The sequence below is a fragment of the Pieris rapae genome, chromosome 14 (assembly GCF_905147795.1).
Source record: "Pieris rapae chromosome 14, ilPieRapa1.1, whole genome shotgun sequence".
In the NCBI taxonomy this organism is placed as follows: domain Eukaryota; kingdom Metazoa; phylum Arthropoda; class Insecta; order Lepidoptera; family Pieridae; genus Pieris; species Pieris rapae.
In genome coordinates, this window is record NC_059522.1 from 3,477,824 (window position 1) to 3,504,475 (window position 26,652).

The 26,652-nt window shown below is 32.6% G+C and overlaps 1 protein-coding gene across 2 annotated transcripts in view; it reads right to left on the bottom strand.

The window, feature by feature from the left end:
- The window catches only part of LOC111004321 (unconventional myosin-XVIIIa), a 136,667-nt gene that overhangs the window by 12,511 nt on the left and 97,504 nt on the right, over positions 1-26,652 (bottom strand). For both annotated transcript variants that reach the window (XM_022275315.2, XM_022275316.2), the window contains 3 exons: positions 16,142-16,290; positions 15,598-15,721; positions 8,122-8,211 (listed from right to left, as the gene is read on the bottom strand). In XM_022275315.2, coding sequence (XP_022131007.2) covers positions 8,122-8,211; positions 15,598-15,721; positions 16,142-16,290 — 363 coding nt within the window. The remainder of the gene's footprint in view (positions 1-8,121; positions 8,212-15,597; positions 15,722-16,141; positions 16,291-26,652) is intronic.

Consider the following 26,652-nt stretch of genomic DNA (forward strand, 5'->3'; position numbering starts at 1 on the left):
AATCCAAGACATACAGCATACGAGTATATAAGAACCCGCCACTCAACATTGAAAAAAGTTTGGCAAGCGTCGCTCTGTGCGGTAACATCGGAGGGCATTTACAAGCGCCACGATGTAAAATTATACTAAAATACTCAACGTTAATTTATTATCGTATGTATTCTTATCGCATTCCTCTGTAAATATCGCAAAATTTTTATTTCTGTCATTCACTAACCTCGTCCATTTCGGAGACAGTTGTTCTATCTTCTGAAACTCCTCTTGATGACATACTGCTAGCCCTACTTCCTGTACGGCTGTACAATGTGAAGCCTTTAATCATTATATTTGTGGCAGATTTTGATCTACCAACTTTTCGTTTTATTCCATCATAATACATATCCGATTCGTCTTTATGGCCCAAACGTCGCCACTCATCCATTATGTGATCAGTGCGTTTCAAGAAGTTATCTATTTTACTAGATAAGTAATTAGAAGATGTACCTTCCTCTAAGTAAGCTGGTTGCGGCTTGAACTTTTGCCGAACCGGTTGCTTTTTACAACCCAAAACAAAAGATAAGTTAGCATCAAAAACTACGGGTGCTTGTTCTTTGGACCTCAACTCTTTTAAATCGACGCTGTCAGATCTATCACTGCTTTGAGGATATATTCTCCGCGGTGTCGGACTTCTAAGAGATGAGTTCATGCTAGAGGACCTCGAGAGAGGTACAAAAGTAGCATTGCTGCTACATGTAGAGTACTGGCTAGCAGAGCTTTTGATGCTACTGTAGCTGGCTGGACTAGGAGATCGCGATATTATCATGCTACTAGAACTATGTCGTTTTGCTAGTTCAGCTATTGAACCTGACTCTACGGATACCGACACGTTTCTTTTGCATGGACTGGGTGATTTGATGCGTAAACTCTCTGGAGTCTGAGGTATCACACGAACTTCTTTTAAAGGCTTAGTTACAAAAAGTTTTTTACCAGAAATGAGGGGCGTGGGCATGTTTGGTGAAATCTTCTCTTCAAAATGAATAGGCAATGTTTTAGCCTTTTTTATTGGTAAAATGGGTCTGCTGAGTGGTGGTTTAGGTGGTTTTTTCAGGGTCGAATCCAAAATGGACGGCGAAAGAGGTCCATTTGAATTCGGCGAGAGATGACCGTTAGTTGGGTTAGTCGTTCCATTAGTTCCGTTATGATTTCCATTGATGCCTTGGGGGATCTTGACACTGAGTTGTTTGTCCCTTGGAGGGACGCTTAGATGAGGCATGTTCTCTCAAGCGACGCGTTTACGTTTCCTAGATAGGCGGAAGTATTTCCCACGGTAAGAGTCCAGTGCCATTTCACAGTGCAGTATTATTGTCACTAGTGATCGGGATGTGTCGAGACATTGGTTGGAAATAGAACCGGCGTGTGACGGATCCGCGATCGCACTGCGCTTGCTAACTCGGTCGCTGGGCAGTCGCCCGCGCAACTATTTTGGTTTACGTAGATGTCGAAGTGCACGCACGACCGACGTCCATTGGACCTTTATTCGCCATCAAACAAACAACAGTCACTCACATTTCACATTCCACAGTTAATGCAATTACGTTATTAAACGATTGTTGATTTCGTACAGTGCGTTTGACTAGCTTCTTAGCTATAAATTCACTGTAAAAGCTACATCTCTCCTAATACACAAATACCTCTACAATTGATAATTTGTTGATAATCATTTCTATATTCTTGTATTGCCAATATCGAGACTGAATTAATACTAAACATGTTGAAGACCAAGAGGCAAAAGACTTACCCTTGAAACGACTTTATATGAACAAAAACTAGACTCATAAACATAGCGGTTTGGAAAATTTAAGGAATTTGAATTGACAGTTAATGAATGTCAATTTACGTAAAATAAAACGCTAAAGCGAGTTTTTTAATACGCCATCATGATTAAGTTACTGATTATTATTATACTGATATTGTCCTATATTCATAACTGTATTAAAAAAAAAGAAAGTTTGTTTTCAGACAAAAAGCTTTTGATAAGATGATTTTAAGAAAACAGTTTTTAACGGATTGGAGCTCTATGATTATTTAAAAAATTTCCCGACGTTTCTTTAAATGTGTAAAAATTATGTTAGTAAAAGACATTAATTAGATGTATAGAGTATAGACTAAAAACTATACGTATAGTAAGAGTCGATATGTACTTATGCGTCCTGCTTACGTTTTCAGTGACCTTCAGTATTCGTTTCCGGTTATACCTAAATTGAGATATATGTATTTTGTGATTTATGTTCGCATTTGATCGCTGAAACAAATGCTCGTTTATTAAATTTGCTTATTAATTCTTAATAAAACTTGTCTATATCTATATGCACTCCAATTTTATAGGTCTAAAAAAAACTCCATAAAAGTCAGTCTGATATTATCTAATTTAATAATGAAATTTTGTCCACGCTTCGATAAAGACAGACTAGTAAGGTGTAATTGGATTTATTTTGTTTGCATTAGGAAGTCGCGAATAGCAAGAATCTTAAACTTAGTTAGAATAAGAAATAAACAAAGTCGTCTGCCAATACGTCAGCTTTGCTGAACCGATAGCCTACATCCGTCATTATTATGTAACTGATGCGTAACAGTTTTCTTTTAACAGTTATATTTTTAGAACTATCGCCCGACTTATACATGTGTGTATGGAAATTCCATAGACACTATTCTTCAAAATTGACAACAATTGAATGGACAAACTCATACATTGTTCGGCGTCATGTTATTGTAAACAAAAAAATGTTAAAATAGGGGTATTTTAAGCTAAAGTGGGCTGCGATTGCTCGGCTGTATAAATTTAAGATAGATGTAATATTTTATATACGGTATAAAAACTTTGTAATTCTCTGTGTTTTTTGTAAAGTTTTGGTTTCGTTTTTTTGTATTAATATAACTATTGTCACTCTTTTGTTTATAAAATATTTAAAATTTGTACTGCGATGTAATCCTCCAGGCACCAAAGTTATTTGTTTTTTTTGATTTAACGAAGGACTTTCTTACAAGGCCAATACAATTAGACGCAGTAATATGGTTTCAAAATAGAAAGATACACAAAATATCCCTCGTCTTATTTGGAACGTAGAGGTAAATGACACTAACAATACGCCTTGAAATCAGTAAAAAATCTCTTCTTTTAACACCTTAAAGTTACAGCCAAAACACTTGCATTAATACTTCGGGATCACACGATAATATAAATCCAATGACGCAAAAGCATTAAACAATAAATCTTACCAAAGTTTCTTGCATACAAAATATTATTTGAATATATTTTTGCAACAAAAACTTCGCTTGAGAACACGTCAAGGGCTCTGTTTACAAACTGAGATACAATGAAACATCCTGACTATAGTTAGAACCAGTTAGATACTATGAAGTGACCATGACTGCGAAGAAAATTAACACTTAGTGACTTGGTGTGAGTTTTTAATATTGAGTACTTGATAACTATCAATTAGAAATTTGTCGCGAGGAATAGAGACAAGCGAAAGAATTTGAAGGAGGCCTCCTTCAGAGGTCGAATACTAGTATAAAACATAATTACATGACAAGGCAGTTTTTTCTGCGCACCACCAATTTGTGGAACCAGCTGCCCACTGAAGTGTTAGTGCCTACTGTCCGAACCAATTCAACTTAGGGTCCTTCAGTAAAAGAGCGAACCAATTCTTAAAACGACGGCAACGCACTCGCGAGCCCTCTAGCATTTAGAGTGTCCTTGGGCGGCGGTATCACTTAAAATCAGTTCCTCCTGCTCCGGTTCTATAAAAAAAAAGTTTATGTGTTTAGTGTAGTATTCGAATACTACACGACCCAAGATTTTTAATGAAAGCTATTTACTCCAATAAATGTATTTTTTTATATTACCTACCACTAACACTTAGTGTGTCAACAGGGAAATAGACCTGCCTCAAACGTAATTCGCTAAATACAATAATTTGCTCATAGTGGTGAATTATATTTGTAACTGTTCTATATCTTTTAGCAAAAGACATGGAACGATTAAAACCACCATACATAATGCTGTATTATTGATAATGTGGCAGTACAAACTAATATTGAAAAATATTAAGTAAACAAAAAGTACGAAATCGACTAACGAAAACCACAGTTTCCGATAGAGCAATCCAACAAAGTTCTTTGGAATACATTTAATGTGGATTTTTATTTATCTGAATTTATTTCCATGACAAGAAAATTTGTGTCGAAGTAAAAAACATTAACGATATATATAGAAATCTGGATAAACAAACAAATGAAGGACGATTAATAATAACGCATTAATTTAAATTTATGTATGCGTAATAAATAGTTCTCATCAGAAATGTATGTATATTACTTATTCGAGAGGTTTTAATATTATTCATAAATATTTGCTAAGGAATGCATCCTTGAACCATATATAATATTTTCAATGAAACCTAATTATGTCAGAGGCGTGAAGAAACAAATTTTTATAAAGATGTACTGACATCAAATAAAAAATAGCATGCGACCTAATTTAATTTTTTTACTGCAATTATTGAGGACATCCGAACTACATATACAGAATTTTGGTTTCAATTTATAAATAATAGTACCCGCTATTCTGTAAAACCTATTCTCTCAAACAAATTCAAACATGATTTCAACTTTTATTTGGTTCCCGAAAAACACTTCTAAATTTGTGTTTTTTTATAGAACATAAGGCAAAGGCTCACCTAATGTTAAGTGATACCGCCGCACATGGACACATGTGTGTATTAAAGCTAGCAGATAACGTTTTAAACTACAACAAATTTTCGAGTGCACACGATATTTCTGGATATATTAATCATCGAAATTGGGACATTCACGCTTCTGCGACGCGAGTGAATTGACCGCGACGTTTAACATTGGATTCAAGACAATATGCATAACTAAAATATTACATTAACTAAACTTCTGAATCTGTCAGAATTATACATTTAAAATGTTAATAAATTATAAGCCAGATTTTCACAATGTTCATTGATTAGTACATATATTATTTTTGATAGTTACACGCTAATTACATGCAAAAAGTATTTCAATAATTTTATGTTTTTTCTCAAGCGAAACGAGCCAATATGTCGTAATGACAGAAAAATTCATTCAACATTTTTAGCGTAGCAATTGTCATCTATTTTAAAACTTTTGTTTGCCAAACATCTACGAATGTGTTATTGAGTTTGTTATTTTGAATAAGGCTAAAACAATTTTGGTATCAACTGAGATGCTCTTATCTGCTAATATTTTCACGTAATATATTTAATTAATGAAATTTAGACAATGATATTAAAAATCCGTCATAGTTTTAATTTTCTCAATTACAAAAACTGTATTTAAGATAGCACTGTACAGTGAAGGAGAAGATCGCGCATCTAAAGAGGCATGTCTCACCCCCGGATTCAAATTGAATACATAAATTTTCGACCATTAAAGCTGAACAATAATTTGATAAAGAATAAAACTTAAATCTACCCATAACAAATAATATACAGTACCACTCTTATGAAACCAGTCTGTTACATTGAATAAGTCTTTACCGAAACATTAATAATCGTGCGCAATGCAAACGTCATACAGCTACGGGCTGATTTTGAATCTTACCATTAGACTCAACAACGACAACAAGCCCAGCAGGGTGATCACGTACATGCCAATACAGAAAAGGCCTTACGAATAAAGATACATAAATTTAAGACCAAAGACCCTTAGATATGGACACAAGACCTATAGACCCTCTTCTAGTTTTATACACACAGAAAAATACTCACATGCATTTAAAAAGTACCTTAACACCGTTATATACGTACAACGTACACATCCAAATGCTTCAGTAACAGTGAGCTTAATTCTTCACTGAAGTACTAAACATTGACACGACAAATCCTTGGTTAAAGTCTAGCTAGAATATCTTATTGATGTACAGTCACAGTAAAATGATAAAATTTTAAAGTATACGTTTTTTACTATTTTGCGAAGACTTAACTCGTGAAATAGAGCTTGTTGAGAATAGATTGATGCTTTTATTTTGGTGGAAATTTTACACGCTAAAGTGAGCCAGTGAGATATATGTACATAAATATATAAATACATACATATAAAAATTATATAAGTCTTAAAAGTGTTCAATGCAAATATTATTTTAACAATCATCAATATTTATTGCTATTCGTTTAATTTAATATTGTAAAATAGCCTAATCCGTACCCAATTAAAAAACATAAATATATAAATGTAAGTATTCAATCCTCGGTTAGCAGATGGCGCTGACCACTGTTTATCTTATCATTAACAACAACAAAATCCCCAAAACCTCTACTAAAAATAACAAATAAAATTATGCGTTCTTTTAGTTTTTCGCATTGAAGTTAATGTTTCCTTCATCAAATTCACGTTAAATCTACAGTAACAAAATCTACTACAAGGGCCGACCCGATGGAATAACATTTCACTTTAAATGACTTTCTGAAGGTCACGTTAAAAAGTAATTCTATTTAAAAATACCTATTCTAAAGCCGTGTGAAGATAAAAATGCCTTTTGTTCTCGACTGTCTGTCATAAATTACGTTCCTCATCACTGAACATCATTGACGATAATCAAAAGCCATTGTTTGCATTCGTAATCAATACGCAATGGGAGAGATTTATTGGTTTTAAAGGTTCTACTATAAAATGCTGAAAGATTCAGTAACTACTATTTAAATTTAGATCGATGCATAATGATTTTTCCAATTTAAAAGTTTTGGTGTATATGACACAGTATTTGCGTAGCCTCACTAGATGGCAGTATTGTCAAAATTAAAAAACATATTAGAGCAGTGTTATATGAATTTAAATATTAAAAAAAGAGAAACGTTTCGACACAGTTTTTTAGACCTTTTCAAAGGTTTTTTTACAGGGAAGCTTTGATAAAGCACTAACATACGAATTAACTGTAAAATGAACTTACTTACTTTATTTTTATTTATTTGAAACAAGTAGATAGATTTACATTTAAGATTCCTTAGAATGATCTTTTTAGGGTATCATATATAAATTTAAGTAACGATTTATTGTCTTGTGTTTCATATGAGTTTGTATTTGTCAATAAAAACTCATATGAAACCTAGATCCTTAGGTAGTGGGTTGTTTTCAATGCTATAAATACTCAGACTAATCAAGCACAAGATTGGAAAATTAAACGATTTCTCAGGCACAATTGACGGCAAAAACTAGTCTTAATCGAAACTTGTTTCGAGATCAAAAAACTTGTAGATTGGTCGGCTTTTGCTTGTTTATTAATGACACCTGTGAGTGTCATTGACATTAGTCGAGGTGCACCGGGGCACAAATGTAAGCGTGAGACAGTTTTGACAAATTATACAATTGACGGAATCGTCCTAATAGACCTGCAAACAGACCTTACAATCTCTTTCTTCGATCGGTAGCTTATGTCTGAGCAGTATGGAAACATTTGCAGTGGACTAGCCTTTTCCAGCTCCTACATAATTGCAAATAGTCTAAGGTTAAACATGAATTAGGCCTGGGACTAAAAATGTATGACGAGATACCATATCTTACGATTTTTTTTAATACATAAAATCGCTTTAAAATCTCAGAGCTTAATCCGTTTCACAGAAACAGGAACTATTGGAAAAGAACCAAATGGCAGAAGTCATAAGTTAAATAATTCCGTTTCATATCCACTTTTCTATAGACGCTGTGCGCATATTCCCAGACTTTTTATCCAATTCAATTAGTTCACTGAGGAAATTATAACGTTGTCTGTCGCTCTTTTGTCACGTGAATTGTATCTTCTTTAGTTATTGCATGATTTGAAGAGTGAAATACGTTAAAGTATAATAATAGATAGAGTTAATATGTAATTATAAAATATATGTAGAATTATTTAAAGCGTTATTATAAATATATTTAAACATCTAGGTATGCAAGCAACATTTGAAATGTCTTAGTAATTAAAGTAATTGACTTTACCATAACTAGGCTCTAGCTGCTTGCTTAACTCATAATTTGTCTCCATTTAGTTACTGCATGTATTAAATTAGCCACAGCATGCTCAACGAAAACATTCTAATGTTTTATTTAATTATTACTTACTTTATTTTCAACTCGTTCGGACTCATTCTTGTAGTGTGTCTTTTCATTTTCGACCCTTTCCAACTTCGCTTTAAGTGTCTCCAATTCTTCCTGCAAAACGTATAAACAAATGTTAAAAATCATGTAAGTAAAAACAAAACTTAAAATCGATTGAAATTGATAGAATATAAGTTTCATAACAAGTTTCTACGGAAGTTGATGCATCACAACAACTGGATTTACAGTGAGAAATTGCATGAGGGAATAATGCCTGATAAGGTGTACTCCATAAAGGTTAGATTTGTGTGATGAAGACATGGAGAAAGGCGTTAAATTGATGTTCAGGAAAAGTATTTTATGCGCGCATTCATGTGGTAGATTACCGAGACAGGAAATATGCAACATTGTTAAGAAGATTTAATTGATAACTGACGTTTGGAATTAAATTCCTATACGTAACTTTCTAACAAACATTTAATACTAATATTTATCCATTTTAGTAGTAATCACTTGATTACCTACAACAAAATTATTTCAATTTAAATATAGAACAAAGATTACTGTGATATACGTCATATATCTGATAAATGCAAAGTATTACATTTTAGGTTTAAAGACATTTATTCTCATAATAGACATTACTCACTTACATGAGAACACTTATATGCTAACGTTACAATTTAAAAAAAAAAAACTTGGTAGAACTTGGATGAACTTTCATTTCCGTTGATTGGGATCACTCAATAGATGGTCTTTTAATTTTAATGTAAATATTGCTAGGCTGCCTGCACTTTTTATATTTGGTGGGAGTCTATTATATCGCAGTACTCCCCCAACGCTCAATGTTTTTTTGCCGTAATTGGTTCTTTACTTTGGTAGAATTAAACTATGAGGGCGTCGTATTTTAGCTTAATAGATATGTTATTCCCGTTTATAAGTTCCTTGCCACAAAGCATTGGATAACACGATATTAACCACAATGTGTGGGAGGGACATAAATAAGGCACAGTTAGTTTACTTGATATAGTGGACGGGCGTCCATAACTCTGATTTTCACTTCCCGGAAACGAAATCTCACTCCAGCTAGCATTAATCAATTATTGCCATATTTGCTTTGAAGTAAGTACACTTAGCTTGGTCGCTCTAAATCTTAGTTTTATAAATGTGAAGCCGAGTAGCATACATACGTCTTAAAGAGATTAAAATATTAAGATAATGATGCCTTGAACATAGAGAGAAATAAACGCGGAAATATACACTATTCAACGGCACGGAACTTAGTTTTTTGTCAATGACAGCTGTGTTTAAAATATTCTTGATATGTGGGATTATTTTTGAGATGTTGGATAAGGAACTGAAGTATTCTGTTCTATAATAAATAATAATAATTAACTAATATGACTTCTATTGCTTAAGGCTTACTTAATTCAAAGTGCTGAACCACAAATATCTACGCATAAACGGCGAAATAGAATAGATTTATTGAAACATTCATACAGCAGCAGTATTTCATTAATTAACCAGTTCTATAGATTGTAGTGTTAGAAAATGTTTTGATTATTATTAACAAAGACATCATATACCTTTAGTCCGAGTAAGGCCACGGAATATTACATACATATATTAAGAATATGTAATAAATGGGGAAGACTACTATGAGTAAATTCAACGTTGCATCACAAATAAAATTTACAGTAAGTATATCTACTTAGATTTGATATACATAAAATAGCATTGTGTTCAATCAACCTGTTGCGGTCTATTTAACTGATCGTTTCACTCATTTACATTATAACTGATGAACACAATGTTTAACGTGTCATCTAGAGACGCTCCTAATATGGACATGAGTTTATAACAGATTTGTATATACATAGAATTAAAAATATATATCAAAAATGCACTAAAAAGTATTAAATAAGAATATTTCATTTTCTATAGATAAGTCTTGGTTAATAGAATTATTAAATGTGCTACACGATAATTGATTTATTTATACGGGGTATTTTTTGGACGTTGGTACATGAATATGTTATGAAAAATATCCGGACACCTCGATCATATTAATGATACATATACATAGACCATGGACAATGGATAGATTCATTTTATTCCAGTTTGAATTTACAAACTGCTTCTTCGGTTTTTTTAAATATATCAAGACTGACGCACGCAACAACGAAAATTTACGAATCCAACTGATCTCAAAAATCATATGTAACAAAATACATTATCTCAATTGTTGCAATTTGTTTTAATACATACAAAAGTAATAAATTGTTAGCCAAAGCATAATGTTTTTAACGTTACAGAAACTCAACTTATTTCCAGACTGTGAGCCAATATAAACAAATAGAAAAGCTTATAGTTCAATTGTAAAACTATGCCAGACACAAAAAAACTTGTGCTACGACTCGTCCATACAAATAACGATGTCATCTGTAAATAAATCCATGCAGTACTACACGTTAGAAAAAATACGTTGTCTACCAACCTTAGATTGATCTAGTACGGGTCCATATTTGTCAAACAATAAGTTTTTTTTTAATCCTATTCCGAGAAACGCGTACTTGCTAGTTTATTTACATACTCGTGGGAACACATCCCGTTATTAATGCATTCTAGTTTGTAGTCTCTGGTACAGTTTTATGGATCGTCTTGTTTTTGCCTTGATAAACAATGCAAAGCGTGATGTTTATAACTTGTATCTGCTCTATAGACACAATTAGCGTTTAGTTTTAGAAATAAATTAATTTGTCTTAAGTTCATAGTCAACAGTTGAAAATTAAAGTAATTTAATTTGTATTAATAAGTAATATTAAAAAATTAATAACTGTAAAATATATTTTTAACATTACATATTAATTTTAATTCGGTCTTCCCTGAGCATACTGAAAGGACAAAGGGGAAGGAGAACGCCCTCCCCAAGCGAATGGAGAAAGAGAGCCATGGACAGAGTCAATTGGGATAAAACTGGCGGGAACCCGCGATCGGGTTCCGATCGACGGTACTTAATTTAGCAAATATATAGGATATAAAACAAGTTAAATAAAATAACGTCTGTATGTATAAGTCTGTATGTGTAATGTAAAAAAATATAAGCTGTATATTTCCTTTTTGTCACGATTGGAAATTAAACGGGTTTAATAATAATATTATTATTATTAACCATACCGACTTCGTACATATTTATTCGCTAAGAAATGTTGTCATCGCAAAGGAATAAATTAGCAAAGGGTTTAAATAAGCGATATTAATATACATAAGCGCGCCTTAATCCGATAAACAAACTTAGCACAACGTCAATCTACAAAAACCTGTTGACGTCTTTTAAGCATGCTTACTTTTTATCAGTACTAATCTTCCATGTAAGGCAATTTAATCGAAATACCGTTGTATACACAAGAGTACTAATAACATTCCATACGATTTTGCGATTAGCTTGCGAAGTGCATCTTAGATAATCAAGGGAGTTCGCTACTATGCGGAAGTCATTTGTTTACGTACAGGTTTAACAAGGAAGACGTAGTAAAAAGGAATGTATGATAGATTAACGTTTTATGAGATCCGAGCGTAATTGCAAAAAGTTACTTTGACGATACATATTCAATTTAGAGGTCCAATCAAAATGCTTTTTATTGACGATTTTGATTACTGTATGTCCTTTATGCTTTTATTTTGAAGCTAGGTCTATTCGATATGCATCCCGCAAGATCTTGATTTGATTTCTTTCGAATTGTAGAGGCACCTTTTTGATTACATAAAGAGATGCCGAAATGTGTCCACACCATACTCTAGAAATACTTACCTTAAACATTTGTTATTTATTCTTCATTATTAATAAATAGACGAAAGAAAAAAGCAGAAAACCTCGTCTATTACGTCAGTCTATATAATGATAGTTATGGCATAAAGCTCACATACACAAATTTCAGATAGATTTTTACTTTAAAAATTCTTTAAAATCGGAGTAAATTCTAATGGAATTTAGATATAAACAGGGTGTTAAACTTTTCTATAAAGAACAGAGTGAAGCAAAAAATACATCAAATTTTAATATACTATATATTTTATATATAATATACATGCAAAATCACAAGCATTATAATACTATATCATCAATATATAAATAACAATTTAACAACCAACTTTCTATCATGCAAAGCTGTTATCGCTTTGTATTATCAGTTAATAAAATCTTAGTTTGGTTGACTGATGTTAATTATAAACGGGTGCCGGAAGAGAACAAAAAATAGTATATTATTATTATTAGGGAAAGTTTTATATAAGTATTGACATCATCAGCCACTAAGGAAACATTTACAAGTGTATTATCTCATATAAACAGTATTTATTCCTGGTAAATTTATGTATCATAAAAAAAATGATGTCATTAAATTATATTGTGCTTTTTTCAAACTCTATTAATAAGTGTTTTAAATTCATGATTATAATTGTATGACGAAGAATCGAATTACAATCTGTAATATTATAAAAATATTTAAACCTTTTTTAAAAGAGCAAGACGCTGTTAAGACTTAAGTGTTACATTTCATTATTTTGTTTAAAATATGTTTTTATAAAAGTTGAGTAAAGCTATACTTAATTTTACGACAGATAATGTTATGATAATAGACAACGCGGGTGGTACGAGATTACGTTCTTCTGGTATTACGGTTCAATTTCGAAAAAAACATTATATGCACATGTTATGTTAGCTATACTTAGATGTCGAAGAAAAATTATTTAATAAGTTTCTGTAACAAGAGTGACGCTGTCTCCAATATCGATTTTATACGAGTCTTTGTAAAGTCAAAACATTCTAATAACGAAACATGTAGTTTTAAGGTTGTTTCACTGATTCTCTTCTCTTTGTAGGCAAATTGATTTATACCGTATGTTTCAAAGTCATTCTTGCTATTGTCAAGTATCCCTGAAAAGTGAAACTAAAATTTGCACGAGAAATCAGGTGGCGACTGACATTGAATATTCGCTTGATGTGAGCACATTACAAGTCCAATATTCGGCATGTCAGTACTTAGTACATCGAGCCGAGCAGATCGATACGAGCGACGAGCGCTCCACTCGGCTGTCGGTTTTTTGGCGAATCCCTTTGAATGTTACATTACAAGTCAGTCACCAACACCATGTCCGCCATTTTGACTGGAACTGTGGATGGGATGAAGCACAGGCGAATCGCGAATATTCAGGTGTTGTGAGCATTGTTGTGACGATGACTCAAATGTTCATGCATATTCTCATATATCAAGCGGAAATTCGCCACCTTAAGAGCAACATTCAAAAACGAGACTTGGCGCTAAGTCTTACTTCGATACATAAAAATCCATTATATTGCATTTTGACATGCGTTTGCAAGTATTATTTCTGAATCTGACGCGCTGATAGCGGTTACGGGTTACTAAGATTGTTTAAACAAGTACTTAATACAATTTAGGTTCATTCCACGGCTTCTATTAGAGGGTTTTGTCGAAACGAAATTTAAATATTTCTAGATTCAAACACGTTAAACCAGCATTTATAAAACAGTACATGCACTGCGGTTAGAACATAACTTATCCATACAGCGATTTAAGACTGCATTATCTCAATAAATAAACAATATTAATGACTACGTTGAATCGTAAAACTTGATAATTTGCAAATGCAGTTTCATTCACCTATAATAAAAGGGTCGATTAACAAACTAACGATATAAAACTAGAGAAATAAAACATTAATTGATATAAATAGCAGATTTAATAATTAAATAATAAGTAATTTCATATTAAACAAAATGTATCACAATACACAATTTTAAATTAACTAGTATTTCAATTTCTATTTCAATTATAGTACGTAATGTTTCAGAGGTACAACGACTTAACACGACTAAGGAGGACTAAGGAATTAAGTTATTAAACCTACGCAATTCATTTAGTCTTGTTGCAGGGGTCACTGACTCTCTAAGAGGGAAGCTCACTTAAGAGGTTACGATCTTTTGATAACCTATGAAGTTACGCTTTTTATATTGCAACATCGTCCCTAATTGTTATCAAATTAAGAAACTTAACGGATTCATTAATTCTGACTTATGGTAGCTATGCAGAGATAAATATAATTTAAATGTTTAGAATTCATCGTCAATTAAGTGGATTTCATTGGCAAAGGCAGTAAGATTATTTTATGTGCGTAAAAGGTACATACATACTCACTCTACTAAAAGTCAAAAAAGACAAATAGAACCGACTAAAAAATGCACTGGAAATTAGCTAATACATTATATTGTTAATTCGTTTATTAATACAAAGCGTAAGTCTTATTATGTTTGCATCCTTATTGTAAGTAGCCCTAAAATCAATGTTTATTTTAATATAACAGGGGCAAACGAGCAAGAGGCTCATTTGATTTGAGCCATTAGCAGAGGGTTCGTAAGCACCTTGCCGGCTTTTTAAGAATCGGTACGCTATTTACTTGAAGTAGTCTAGTTCTAGATAGTAGTAGTGCGAGGCAAAAAATGTCTCTAAAAATGATTAGTTGTAAAACAACGGCCGTTGTAGTGATGATATTTTGCCTTGACATCCGTAATGAAATTCAGCTGCCGGTATTAATCCAAACTCCTATGAACACTGTCTATTGTAAATAAGAACCAATTCGACTTAGGGTCCTTCAAGAAAAGAGCGTACCAATTCTTAAAAGGCCGGCAATGCACTCGCGAGCCCTCTGGCATTGAGAGTGTCCATGGGCGGCGGTATCACTTAACATCAGGTGAGCCTCCTGCCCGTTTGCCCCCTGTTCTATAAAAAAAAAGAAAGGCGGCCACTTATTGGTTCCTTGGCGTTGCGTTCTCTACGTCTATCAATGTGACTATAGGCTACAATTTAACTTGATATTTTACATAGTCAATACGATAAAGTCGTAAACTTTTCTTTAACTTCTTGCACGACACTACGTATGCAATTTCACTTTCAACAATGAATACGAAATGTAATTGTAAAAATATGCAATTATTCAGGAAAACAGCAAGCTACGTATTTCATGATTCTCACTTATAAATAATTGTATCCGGCATTAATTTGTCGTAAATCAAAGTTGTAGTTGAGGATTAAATCAAAATCATTTTACACTAATACGCTAAATACAAAATATGAACGCCGATTTCATAATTTTCTCTTAAATTATCTCTTAATAAAATTACCTACTTATTTGTAACCTGTTATACCAAACGGAGCGTTAATCTTGTTTTTTTACAAATTTATTTGTTGTATTTAAAACACAATGTTAAAAATGTTTATAAAACTAACTAATGATAAGGTATTTGGGATGAGTGCAGTTTAGGGCAAATATTAATGTTAAGTATGCAGTTCTTCAGTTCCAATATTTAATACCAAATTACGATAAGTTTCTTAGAGACGCCCACGAAATGTAATATAGCCAACGAGTTGCTAACTCGCAAGCAACCAGTTGCTTATTTCGTAATACCGGTCATAACAAGCTTACCTGTGCCTGCTTTAGCTGATGTTCGGTGCGATGGACGGCGAGCAGCGGCGTAACGCGAACGAGCAGCCTCCACCATGGCCAATCGCGAACCGCAAGGAATGCGCGAACATTACGTTGGACGCATCTGGAGATTTACATTATCAATATACATGGATAAAATAATAATTCAAAACATATATAAGACAAAACAACATATGCTCTGTGTAAGTATAAGAATGCGTTATGCATAACGACTACATTTAAGGTTAAGAATAACTTAATTTCTCATAAGAATTGCATACATAATTCACTTACATTTAAACTTAAAAAAACATCACAACTATTTATTTTTACCCCCTTAGTAATATTATTCCCAAAAGTATCCTTTTGCTTTTCACTTACAATGCAAAACTTTCAATTTTAAATTAGCTATCCCCGTTACTTGGTATAATGAATAAGTCGTCATAAACATATAAAGAAGATAATCTTAAGATAACTTAAAACAAAAGAAGATAACTTAAAACAAAAGAAGATAACTTAAAACAAAAGGATGGCTTGAAGTTACCTAGCGGCTGTATGCTGAGTACGGAGTTTTTGTGCCCGTCTGCGCGCGAGTACGCCCCGAGAGCGAGCTTGTAGCCGCTCGAGGACGCGCGCGAATGCAGCGTCCCGCCGAGCGTCAAGTTCGCCGACGACGCCACCGCGGAACATAATCTATAACAACATAATTGTTTATTAAATTAAGGTTACAAACATTAAATAGGTATACAGTCAAATAAAGTGAACTAAAAAATGTTTTTTTAATATTCATTCAATTTACTATTTACATTAATGATCATATAAAAACAAATAAACACAATAAAAATATAAAATAATAAATCAGTTCAGAAGTACTAAAAAAGGTGCAACAGATGAAAGAACGAATTATAGTTTCATTATTGTTTTTTTTGTATATCTATACTAATATTATAAAGAGGAAAGGTTTAATTTTTTGTTTGTTTGTATGAATTGAATAGGCTCCGAAACTACTTGGCAGATTTGAAAAATTCTTTCACTGATGGAAAGCTACATCATTCCTGAGTGACATAGGCTATATTTCATTTTCAAAAAAATAGGCATCCTTACTAAAATTACGATAACATTAACATTTGTTTATTATTTGATACAATTCTAACAGATGGCGCTGAGTTAAAGGTAGTAGTTTGGTAAGACGACGTTTGCCAGGTCAGCTAGTTATATATAAGTAACAAAATGTGGAGTTTGTTAAAATACAAACAGTACGGGTGATGCAATATTTCACAAAAATAACTATTAAGCTTTTAAAAAGTTACGTAAATATAATCATTTCAATACTTTTACCATTTAAAATAAACGCGTATAGTGACGTGAAATACTTTTTTTGGCGTATTACGTTCACTTTCACCTGTTGTTATAATTTTGAACTCTGACGTAGGCCAAGTGTGAATATACTTAATTATACATATTTTATGACATTAATTCTGATGCTTGTCTATAATAGATAGATTGTCTAGAAACGTACATTTAGGGAACTACGCTGACTGACGTGTTAGGTAATACGTCCCCGACATAATCATAAAATACAGGTAATATTTCATTATGAAATTCCCAACCAAAAATATATTCATTAGTTAAGCCGCTTAAGTATGTATATTCTTTGCATATCCACCGTTCTCAAGCGTCATGAGAAACTCTGTGGAATATTAATTACTCACTCTTCAGTCTTTACATAAAGCGAAAGTTGACGTTAAGAGCATTCCTAGCCCTTAACAAATCGGGCATTTCCTCAACTAAAAGCAATCTAGAAGTTACATTGGAGTACATCGAGGTGACCTACATCGGTAACATTTGACAAACTCTATTGTCCACTCGTTTAACCCGTCCTAGTTGTGATGCTAATAAGCCTTGCGATCGGAAATTGTGATTTATAGTGTATCGTAAACATTCATATTTGTTTACAAAATAATGAATGCTTCCAGCGGGAGTCTAGTCGTTATATAAAAGTGTTCGGGCAAACAAATGGAACGCTATGTCTAAAGAGAACTAAGGAATGCCAAACCCCAATCTTCATTTATTTATTAACAGCTTAATACTTTCAAATAAAAACGACAATTAAAACTTTTACTATATAATAATATATACAGAGAGAATGCGTGTAGGATGTGGGTGTATGTGTAACTGAAGCATGTGTATTCAAATCGGCTTGATTGAGTGATGATTTTGATTTTATTTTCAGTAGATTAAAAACGAAGACGTGTTTGGCATTTTTGTGTGCTCAATCATTTATTGTTTAATCGGAGTTAGCAAAGTGTTAGCGTAATTAATTAGGAACTATATAAAAATGAATTGTTGAATAAACAAACGATATTTTAAAGTTAAATGTCCATTTAGACTTCATTCACTAGAAGAGTAATTATTGACTATTTAAAAATATTACAATATGGATGTGTGACTAGTGCTATCAAGTTTCTTGTAACGGCACCTGCTACTTGAAGCCTATCAAGATGGTTGGATTAATATTCCTGTTATAGCAAATATATGTATTACAGTTCATATTATAAGTAATTATTAAAATCGTTTGAATTATTATTTTAAATAAAAAATTGAGCATGAATTTGTTTTAGTAAACTAAACACATACACACACAAAAACTAACATAAAATTCTATAAATACAAAATAAAATTACTGAATATCTATGATATATAGTTATAGGTTATAGTCGAGATTATAAAGACATAAAAATATAAGTAGTCGTTAAAATGATAAGCTGTTTGAGGTTAAAAAACGTGCCTGAAAATTTTATTTTTCACATGCTTTGCATAATGGGTTTTTAGTATTTAATTAAGCCATGTACTGTTAAAAAATAAATTTCAAATGTGACTGCGTTTTAACAAAAACTGCGCCATAACAATAATCAACGTGTACAGAAACTGCACGCTTTCCAATATTTTAACTATAGTAAGAACTTATTCTCTGAACCAAACAAGCCATCATCACCACTTGGTGCAATTAAGAGCCGAGGGCAGGTCCCTCACCACACCAAAACTTTACTCTTACACATAATTGTTTATGTTCTTCTACTGGTTTACCTTATTTTGCTAACAAATATTTAAAAAAAAACAATTCTTCTCGTCCGTTCTACGCCCTTGATTCGAGAACTGGCAGTAAATGTTTTGAAGCATTAATTTTTTACCAACATTCAACAATTTAAAGTTGTGACGTACAAAATCAAAAGCCTATTTTCAAAATAATAATGTTGGTTATGTTCAACGCCTAAGCCCCATCCAACCGTCATCAATATATGTTTGATGACCGATTGAACTTTATCAAGGTTGGCGCCAATCATGCTATAAATTGTATTTAAAGTTATGTACCTACTGGGTTATTGATAAGTCAAACGTGACTTTCACGACATTCTCTATGATTATCAGTTATATGTGAAAACTATTTTAATGTTACAGTATGCCGTGTTAGTACACTTATTAGGTCACATTTTGTAGTCTATTAAACGTAACGATTGTTACCCAATACAACGTTTAACCAGTTTTGGTTTTATATCAATTAAAGTATAAAAAATAAAAATGTCTTTACAATTTATAAGAATTCACTACTTTAAATAAAAATACTCTCCCGATTGCTTATTGTTTAGGAGAGCAAATGAAAATATAATACAGTATTGGGTAAGCGGTTCTTTTAGACGTCTCAGCAGTCTGTGAATTAGACACGATGCAATTCAGAAATGTATTTTAATATTAATCCGTATCGTGTTAAAAAAAACTTAATACGTTTTAATTTTAGGTCAACTTGTGTAGTACTTGTATGTGTAGGTTAATCGCTTTCTATATAAACACCATTATTTACCATCTTAACGGCAAAGCAAGCCGTGCGATCATCATGGCAATATTGCACGCTCCACATAGTTATAACGTAGTTTAAAAAAAAGTTCTAGGCTGTGTCTATCACGCGTGAAAATTCTCAATTCTATCGACCATATTTCTTCTGGATTTTGGCTTTAGATAACAGGCACAGAAGATCAACCGAGAATAGGCACGTCCATAGTTGGCTCTAAGACTTGTTTTGTTTAATTATAACATTACGGAACAGCAAATTTTAATGCGCGTTCAGCAAAAAAAATTCATGGTCCAAGGTCTGATGTTGAATGATGTCTGATGCTGTTGTCGGCCTACTCTTGATGGCCTACAGATTTAATCTATAAATTATTACTGTTTAATTTATATCTTCCTACTATAATACTGGCTTCAATACATGCGAAACAGCGCTTTTAAGATAGTTAACTCGTACGAGGAGAGACAGGACAGGAGTTATCATTTATACCACACATTAAATGATAGATTGATTCTTTAGGCATTTTATGATGATTTTCATACCTAATATAACTTTATTATAATATTTCAATTTAATTTTCTTTAAGTGGGTAATATACATGGCCTAATATAGAATAAAAACATTTGTAAACGTCACTAGCCGCGCTTCACTTAAAAAGAGGTTTTATTCAATAAATACGGAGTTGCGTTAACAATTACTAATAACAAAGTCAGAAGGACAGAAATATCTATTAGAATAACCTTTTTATATACATCACCATCTTATGTCAGTCTTTAAAGGAACGTCGACTAATACGTAGCAATAGATGTTATGTACATATGCGAGAATTTTTAGCTATTTAATTGCAAGATTGCACAGGAAAACAATTATACATAATCGAACTTAACGTTTATCTTCGTATCTGATTCCGTGAAACAATGGCCGACATTCATTCGATATTTGAATGGAACTAAAAAAAACTGTAGAAACGACGAAAACAACATTTCAGCTGTCTGAAGGTTTAAAAAACATGGCAATTGTTTTAATTTCTGCAAACCATTGTTATCAGCAGGAAAATTGAAAAATTAATTAAACATGTAAAAGTAATTTCCTTTAGATAAAAGGATTACGTGACCTTTAAACTAAGATGACGTCATTACCATTAATTTGAACTAAAATTTATACTATGAATTTAATTTTCAAACACATTTTGACTTCAAGGGTTATATTTGGAGTACACACACACATAACAGGTACTATATTCTATTTTTATCAATGAAACTTTGTGTATTTATTTTGTTTTAGTTTAATTTTTTTAACTGTATAGATATGTACCTGTTTAGTTTCTTTAATAAAAAAATTAAAGATGTAATATAATTTTGGAATTTTTAATAAATAAAATTAGATATAGGATTAAGCAAGTCAAAAAGTGTGTGTACCATAAACGCAAAATAGGAAATAATTTAGAAGGTGGATAGACCAGACCAGGTTAAGGCAGGTGGTATATGGCACAGAGCCGATAGAACTGGTGACATATAAAGGAGGCCTTTGCCAAAAAAGGGGGCCCATATCTCAGAAGAATGAATTGACAGAAATATAAATCTTACTTCCAGACTCTACAGCAAACGATGTTTTCGCTTTTATAGTGTAATCCTGACTTTAATTTAATTTATAAAAACTATCTATGAAGATAATAGGTAGTAAATAGAGTAAGATAAAATATAAATTGCCAATCGAGATTCTGCTATTGGTACAAAGTGTTTATGTTACTGGGAAGCATTTTGTTGCACTTCATTAAAATTCTAAACAGTAAATGAAATCAAATGCCTTAACGGACCATGTTTATTATTCAGCATCAACACAACATATTTGCACGACAGCACCGATGGAATAAATGCAAAATTTTCGATTTTACACGATCATCGATCTTTGACCCCTGTTTTTTTTGGTTTACAAGTAATTCTAAGACAAAGGCATGAGACAAAAACACATCCGCATTAATTATAATACAGTCGAAATTTTCTGTTTCTCACGTTATCACATTAATGTACATTTAATTCTTCAAAATTCGGGTTTATTTTAGATGATTCACATGATGAGACATACGTATTAGGTATAATAAGAATTATATAGGCAAGTTTTTAAGTATTTCTTTTTAAGAAGCCCTAAATTAAAATGATCGTATACACTCAATACAAATTATTGTCTCTCCTTTCAGAAGAACCCGTTTTGGCCAAAATTCCGACTAATCATTCTGAATGATGATGAATGATGATTAATAATGATTATAAAATCGAATACTATTCTTTTATATTAGATTTTTTTTTCGAATCAATGTTCTTTAAATAATGAATCACGAAGAGATTATTTTTATATATCATAGGCAAACAGCTGTAAGTGCTTTTCAAATGAAATAATGTATCTTTTCTCGTTTATGTAAAATATTCTCTATCTGAAAAATACAAGAAATGCTGAAAATTATTATGAATATATGAAAATTAATTAATATATATATGAAAATTATTTCACTAGAATTCAAAGCTAACCTAATGATTCGCATGCATGCGTGATTTAATAGGTATAATCTGTATTACAGGTTTCAATTAAACAATCTTCTGCTAGTCATGTAAAGTAGACGTCACAACATATAAAATTATCGGGAACCAAATTGTAGGTCAGCTGCTGTCATTATCAACCACCTGCAGAGTCGTGATTACTGACTCAATTTAGGGGTGCTGCTGTCACAATATCATCTCTCTTTTCATTCATTTGACAACAACTACCTATTTATAGTTTTGAATCGTGATATTAAAATTAAAAGCTGTGCCTATCTGAAATTATATAAAACAGTTTTGTATCACACACCTCGGTGCACGAGAGCCTATCTTGTTAACACTACAAAAATATTAATAATTCGCGACATGAAATCTCTACGTCAAATTGAAAAAATGTCAAGAACATTTCGCACTTGTTATGACATACAGGTGTCAACCCTACTCTCGCGTTTGCTCGTAAATTACTCAAACAATTTGTCTGAGAGCTCGCAAATTGTAGCTGTTTCTAATAAATGCCTATTAGAGTTAGAAAATACGCCCGTTGATGTATTGTATAGTGAATATTTGTGAAGACTCTCCGATCTATTAAATATGAAAAAAAATTGTCAAAGTGGTTAATCGATGAAAAAAGCTAATAATAAATAATCATTTTATAAGCGACATTATATACAAGATAAAGCCACCATGTGTGTATTGCTGTGATGTGGTGTTGATGTAATGGTGGTATTACGAAAAGAGAAACATAAAACTGAGATAAGGATATTACACTAACAGAGAAATTATCTAAAATGTTGATCTGTTTTAATTATAAGGATCACACATCATTGATGATCATAATATACTAAGATATAGTTGTGGTTGTAAATCAAAATGTATATTCTAAGTAAAAATGCCTCTCGAACGTTGATCACGAGTCGTATAAAAGATAGAGCTATTCAAACAGCTTACTACAATCAAGAATGTGACACCATTAAGAAAACATCCGTCTGGAAAGGATATTAGGGAAAGCTCAACGTGCTGTGCATACGCCGATATTCCTACGTGACCGAATGAATACTTTCTTGATACGGTGTGTTACGGGAATCGCAATTAACCATTAAATAACAGAGGGAAAGCATTTACGTAATTTTATTGATGATACGTTTCATAGTTGCTATCTTCTTGAATGCGGAAACGGAAATCGATTTGAGACAGACGATATTTTTTCCAGGTCAAGTTTATAAAAATATCATATCTTTATCAATAGTAGTAAAGTTTTTAATATGTTTAAACTTTACTATGCAAAATAATATATGAACTTTACTTTACTATACTAATAAAATATATACTTTTTCCTTACTTTTACGCAGTTAATAAACACTATCATTATATCGTAATAAATCTTATCTAATAAAAACAAACCGTCTACCTCTAATGAATTAAAAATATAATAATTTGGATACTTAATTCGTATCCTTTTGACTGTGTGCGTACAGCCCCATCTATCTTAAATGTCAATTTTGTGTTCTCTCGGACATAGTATGAGCTGTAGAGAGCACAATAAAATCTCGTTCATTTAAAGTAATCGATTTCACTTTGCCAAATTATGACCGCACCAGCTTTATTCGTCAAATTTGTTATTAACGGGGTCTTGTAACATTAAGAAAAAAATTACGAGATTCAACTCGTCTTAATTCTTTTGTTTAATGCAATACAGTCCGTATAAAACGTAAAAGTAAAAGCAACGCTTAAAATTGAATTATAAAGCATAATACAAATTAAATGGAGTGATTTTTTTAATTTCATTTACGTCGAGATAATCTGCTTTATAATTCTATATGTGGATAAAATTTCTACACGTAAAAGGAAAGATGCTACGTGTAATATATGGATAACGTTTGCCAATTGAATTGCAATGAAAGAAAGCGACATTCGGTTTGTTAGCATTTGGACGCTAAGGGGTTTGAATATAATATTCTGTTTTCGCAATAGAAATCAGCAAATCCCATTGCACATGTGTCGGAGAAACGCAAACATATCACTAATTACCGAAAATCGTCACTTGCAATACGCAACAACGTATTAGTGAAAGTTAAACTGATTTGTATCTACTAAACAAAGACGTTTTTCTGCTAGTAACTTGTAATACCATTTTAATCAAGAACGAAAGTTGATTTGACGACTGTTTTTATGAGGTGCAGTTATGTAGGCTTTACCGTAAACAACTTTGGGTTTGGTGTCATGTGGATATGTTACGTAAAGACGGATTACGTAGTGTTCTTCGGACTTGTGAGGAACTCATAAGCGCACTTTAATTACATAACTGCAGACTGGGTAATCAAACATTTAAACACAAAGAATGCCAATAGGAGGTTGCATAAGCCTTTAAAGCTACACCGATCTTATCGATTATTGACGGACTCAAAATTGAGATGCAAATTTATGTATTTTGATTAGCAAATTCGTGTTCTCGACTGTTATCTAAGAACATGTGATATTAAACACGATGAGGAAATGTGTGTTACTGAGCTTTAGACATAACATAATGTATTTATGTCATATTATTTTAATGTTAAACACTCGGGTAATGTGAAAGGACGAATGACTGTTTGGTATCCAACTTGACAGATTCATATCACGTCGCTGTATTGTCTACTTTTGAATGGTGAATGTTAATTGGGTATATACATACCTAGTGTAGTAAATGTTTAATCGCCTAAGTCGCAGTACTTTATCTACTTCTCATTAAGAACAAACCAGGTATCTGGAACTTTGTATGGAGCTGGAGTGTAATACTAAATGGGAATACGAATATAGGTGAAACAGATTATAACTGCTGGAAACGATTTTGTTTTTTTGCCATAGTTCTGATTTTAACAAGTTATGTTAACAGTCATCATAAATATCGTCTTCTGGTTGAGCTTTGACAGCGCTTTGCGATAGTCACCTATAATTTGTTGTTATTGATATGGTAATGGCGTACCTGTTCTTCCACTTTCGGAGCGTCAGCACCAGCACAGGTACCGCTAACGACCTCGATGGAGCGCCCGCCACGCCTCATAGGTCGCACAGGACAAACATTTGAGTCCTCAGCTAAATCAGTCCTAAATTGCTTAGGCTGGTTTAACATTTTACAATCCATCACATCCACGTTCCCTACGGGGCTCAAATCCCTGATGGTATCATACACAACGTCGCTATCGTGTACTGCATCATTAGAAACGTGTCCTGAGTCGTCACTACAATCTGAATGCGTATCTGAAATTTTTTCCTCTGTTTGCTTGTTCAGCGGGAGTTTCTCTATCTGAGAACATATTTTACTGTCATTTTTCGATTCGACACATCTTATTTGACGGCCAACGAGTGTGCTCAAATAGTTGTGGAAAGTAGTATTTGCGACGCATAAAACCTTGTGTTCCGGGGGAATCACTTTGCAATTAATAAATTGTGCTGATTCGTTTTTCGGCTCCGGGGCAGATTTCAATTCTATTTTTTTTACAATATGCTTTACTGGAGATAAATCAATATCAGCCTCATAGTTATTTTCATTTCTTTTATTCTCACTTGTCGCTATCACAAGGTCTCGTTTATTGTTATTTTTTTTCTGTTGCAGTTTGGCACGTATTGCGTTGATTTCTTCTGAATAATCTTTAAGTGATAGTTTCGGTGAAGACGTCTTTTTTGATTCAATTGTGTCTTTCTTGGTTTTATCAGTTGACCGCTTTACGTCAGCTTTAAGATTCAGTTGGGACTTTTGTTTTGTTTGTTTGATAATATCTGGTTTATCTGCACTTTTCCGTGTGATGTTAAACTTCTTTTTCTGAGCACACTCTCTGGCCTGGTCTAAGTTGCTTAGATCAACCGGAGTGGGAGAAAATAGCGCCCTTGTACTACTAAATTTGTTTTGTGACATTTGACTCCTTATCACCGGGATCTTGCTTGGAGAGCCCGCGATAGAAGTAGACGATTTTGTCCTTTCCAGAGGCGGCGACACCGCTGACTCATTTCCAATTTCCCACACACTCTTTGCCTTTTGCATTCTAGATCTTGAATTGCTCTCAATCGGTGACTTTGTGGTCTCTGGACATAGTTTTGTTCGAGTTTTTTTAACTTCGATGCCTTTTTTATCATTCTTTTTTGGACTGAGTTTTGTTTTGTTAACGACCGGAACCGGCGTGGACGGTGGATTTGATAGGGTCTTTTTCAAAATTCTTGTTTTAACATCGAGTTTCTTTAAATCTTCGGTATTAATGCAATTAGGCCGTGATGGAGATTTAGAAGAAATTTTATAAGTCGCATATTTGTCAGAGTTTATTTTATCATTTGGTGCCAATGACAAAGGCTTTAATGGGCTCGTTAGTTCTTTTCCTTTCATGTCGTCAAGATTCCACAAGCTAGTAGTTTTATCAATTGAGTTATTTCGTGATAAATTACGGGTTCTTCTTTCGTTTTCAGGATCAGAATTAGTTTTTTTTAGAATACAACGAGACTCTATAATACTACAAGTTTTTGATTTTTGTAGTTTTGGTACGACAAAATTTGAATTAAAACTTAAATTGATTTCTGGCGAGAAAGAAGAACTTGTAGAAAACTCAGATAATATTTTATCAAATGATTCTAATGCTTTATTAAGTTTAGACTCAGAGTTCGGATCGTTATCAGGGTTGGCGTCACGTTCGGTTTGCTTATTAAAAATAG